The 4141-nt window shown below is 43.1% G+C and overlaps 1 protein-coding gene across 1 annotated transcript; it reads right to left on the bottom strand.

The window, feature by feature from the left end:
* Positions 1-1013: 1013 nt before the first annotated feature.
* On the bottom strand, positions 1014-3117 carry PHALS_15350 (uncharacterized protein). Its single transcript, XM_036407614.1, has one exon. It carries the CDS (start codon positions 1695-1697, stop codon positions 1425-1427), a length of 273 nt encoding a protein of 90 aa, XP_036263302.1. The 5' UTR covers positions 1698-3117; the 3' UTR covers positions 1014-1424.
* Between the last annotated feature and the right edge of the window lie 1024 nt (positions 3118-4141).

Here is a 4141-nt window from a genome sequence, read left to right as displayed (position 1 = left end):
GGCGGATACGCTGATCAGGCGTGAAGCGATGCACACCCTCGACACACTCGGCCATCTCACCCACTCGTGTTGTCCACGTGAACTCGGGTGTATCTGCAAGGCCAATGGACGGACCACCCTTGCTGGACACGGCGCTACCGCCTAGTCCTACGCCAAACTCATGCACGGTAATGGTAGCCCATCGCACACTCTTTTTAAGTTTGGAGGTTGAAGCTCGTATTTTTGAATCGTGGTTTCGAGATCTGCTGTCGTGCAGATCAGTACACAGCTTGGACTTCTCGGTCATTCCGTGGTAGCCGACGCTGCAGTCGACTTTAGTTGCCTTTGAGCTAATAGAGTGGTCTTGTCCTCGTGCTGCGCAAAGATACTCAGTTGTCGTGTGCTGAGCGAGATCGCCAGTACTAAATGCACTAATTAAAGCATTTATGCGCTAGCTACTGGGATGTTGGTCGTTTTGTGTTGTGGCTGGCGTCCGCTTCTCGTCCGCTGGTCAGTCGATTCGGGTGCCGCATAGGTACGAGTTGGGTGGTGCTAGTCCAGCTGCATAAAATATCAGCTTAATTAAGTACACGTATATTCGGGACATCGCACGAATCAAGTCAGACAAACGTAGACGGCAATTACTGTCCTCGCCTGTAAATTCGGGTGAGCTACGAAAAACGTCAGTTAGTTTAAAGAAAGTCAGAAAAATAGTGCGACTTTCATGGCCTCGGCTCAGCTCATGACCGAATAGCTTAACGCTGTGAAAAGGCCATTCTCAACAAAAATTTCGTCAACCGACTATTTCCATCTGAGATTTAGCGACTTTGGCTGTCACCACTAGATGCAGCTAACTGAATTAAAATTCGAGCTAAATGGCTGAAAAAGGGGATATTAAGTATAGCAGACTATTTAACTGGGCGGATGTACCGTGACGATGATGCGCTACACTATCAAATTCGCACAACACCTCCGTACTCGTTTTGTACTCCAATTAGAGCGCTCAATAATGTTGCCATTCCGCATTTTGTGCACTACAACCCTCTGAATGAGTATTATAGGATAGCAACTGTGACAGCTATGAAGTGCTAATATTCAGCACATGTCAATGCTCAACCTGTAAACAAGTGCGTTTTTCCTAGGACCATAGTGCGCTTTACGCTCAGAGGCCCGTTTTAAGCATCGATAAAGATGCTATTCTTCGATAATCTGTCGGAGCTCTTAAAACTAAAGTCTTTTCTACCGCTGTATACTTCCTACGCGTGTTACGATCTGCTTCGCCTGGAATGAAATTTTGACGGTGAAACTGAAGTATCTCGTAGCGTTGTTGAAATATTGCCATGTGGACGTGTACAACCTTGCAAGTCGCAACTTTCGGGTGGCTCAAAATTGCTTTAAATTTTGTGATTGTAGTATCACTGCGAACAATGTGTTTTGAATTGGCTCTACAGCTTAACACCTCTTGTTTCGAGAAGATGTAAGTACCACATTGTACAAGTTACTCGGCAGTGGTATGCGCCGTTCTTCTCACAGATACTGGTGTTGGTGCCTCCGTCGCCGATTTCCTTGAGGTAACATCTTATGACGATACGATTACTGATATAATTCTCATGACTGACAAGAACATCTCGGAAAAGTCGTTTTAGCCTCACTTGATGGTATTTCCCATGAGCATACGACCAAAGGTCTTGAGAGTATGGCAGGGGCAATCGTGACATCCACTCTTCATAGCGATACGAAGACGCTCAACGATTCTGAAATTTAAAGAAACACATGGAAGAAAGATATTACTTCACTGATAAATGGCTGGCTGTGGGTGAACAATATTTGGACAATGTTTATAATCGAGTGAAGATAAACATGTTGAGAGCTCGAGTTTTGATTTGCGTACGCTGAATCGATACGGTTCTACCCGTATAAGTATTCCGCGTCAAGCCTATGAAACCAGTTTTATCCTTCTCATTAATTTTTCTACTAATATGGAGACATGATGATACCATTGCCACATCAGCGTCCTTATCGGCTCTCTCCAACCCTCGTCGACGACGTGTCTACTGCGCTACTTGTTAAACATCTTAGAGACTACAAACCAAGTCACTGCGCTGCTCAATAGTCATGATGCTAGACACATTCTTGATTAAGTTATACAAGTAATTTAGGACTGCATGAGCCCTTCAAGAGGAGTGTGGAGACGTACAAGAACGACAACATAGCTACACAGCCGACTACTGACACGAAGGGTAAGGTATTCACTACGTGTGCCTTACAACAAGTATAGCGCTGTGAGTCCGGCAAAAAACTGGACGTGCTACCTGTTTATCGCTTGCTTGGCGAAAATGTCGGATTCAGGCTCAGGCCAAAGTGCTTGAGATCGAACAGATCAAGCACTGGTAGTTTATAAGGATCCGGTCGAAATCTTGACTGGTTTTAGGGACCAACGCTTGCAGTCCTTCAGCACATTATTCAAGGATTAAGACAAATCTTCCCAAAAATCCACAAGGTCACCAGTTAGTCTAATCATGGCTCTCGAAAGATACTTTATCGACGAAGAGCTAGCTGGATTGTTGTGATAAAGCAGAAATCGCACTGTCGCGGATGTTGTACGATTAGGGGCAAATCGTTTTGGATTGGTAGTAGATTAACGAACGATGAAGGAATTTCCAATCTACTTCTCGCAGTGGTCTGAACATCTCCTTTGGTAACGTTTGTTATTAGTTTTTCTGAAGTCCAGCTGATTCACGTGTGGTTAGATTATGTCGTGATAGTTTACCCCTCACCGTCGCTGAACAGACAATTGTCAAGCTTGTTGAAAGCCATGTACACTGAAAAGAGATCTGATCTAATTGATTCTTCGGCAGTTTGCACTTCGACAGCTCCGGGAAAAGACTTTGCCATGGCTCGTCAATTAATAAGTGGAGAGTAATCGAGCGCAATTATGTAAATTGTAACGTACACAACCGAAAAAGATTCCCCAAGATAGGTAATGTTCTGATCGAGTGCATTTATGCTAGGCGATGTGCGTCAAAGTCAATTTTTACTGATTCCAGTAGATAAGCCTGGTTCAATTTGCTGGTTTCAATTTGATTTTACCGATTTATACTAGATACTTGGACTTTGCATGTGAAATTAGTATGACATTGGTCGCTGAAACAAATATCTAATCCTACTTTCCAATCATTTTGTTAACTAGCACAAATTCGATTTCTACTTATTATGCAAGTCATCGTTGATACGATTGTGTTATATGTGCTTTTTAAGCTTTAACGGTTAAGAGCAGTGTACCCACAAGTAATGACAGCCATCAAGTTAAAATTCGTCGAAATAGCTCCTTCGTTGTCGTTCCGCACGAGGTGTAGAAGCAATATGAGACGATGGTTCTCGATGCCTTGAGAAACAAATTTAGTATCAAACATTGTTACAACGACCAACACCGATGAATTTTTTCTCTATGACGTTCTGGTTGGACTGCTTTTCGTTGTTTTGTATATGAATATTTCTGGCGATAGTACCGAAGAACCAGTTGAGCTGTTCTTGAACGAAGGGCTAATAGAGACGATAAATTTCGAAGCAGTCAGTTTTGCAATTGTCTAAGCTGAAGACTGGCATTAAAAGGTTCAGAGCCAGTTGTGCAGCATACGCGACAAGTCTGCATGGACCAACTTAATGTATATGAGTGGTCCATACTACATGTCCAAAATGATGGAAGAGACTCAGTGCATATAAGTTTAGCGTGGAAAGGAGGAACTGGAGATTAGTAGTTAAATAGTTTGGTATTAGGGTATCGGAATTGCTTGTTTTTGTAGACAAGTAAGGACCAGTAGAAAGGGAATTAATGGGAGTCGCCAAGCATCGCTTAGTCGTACCATGCATATGTACAGACGACACAGCACGTTAGAGAGAACTAGGAGACGTAGAGATGCATATGAAGGAAAAGCAACTAAATCGTGAAAGCCTTGTCGAGAAGGTAACCTGAAAACTTAGTCGATGCTAGAAACGTTCAAGACAAAGGTACATGTTTTCCAATCTCAATAAAACAACAGCCGAATGCTAGTAAAGCATCCGTATGAATCCTCCTTCCGCGTCATCTGTAGCCTACGTGTAGCTGGCAGAAATACTAGCGACACGAATGTATTGGTAAAGAGCATCTACCAACACACTCATT

This window comes from Plasmopara halstedii (assembly GCF_900000015.1).
Source record: "Plasmopara halstedii genome assembly, contig: Scaffold_1211, whole genome shotgun sequence".
NCBI classification, from domain to species: Eukaryota; Oomycota; class Peronosporomycetes; order Peronosporales; family Peronosporaceae; genus Plasmopara; species Plasmopara halstedii.
Note: the sequence above shows the minus strand (reverse complement) of the source record. Positions and strands in the feature narration are given on the sequence as shown.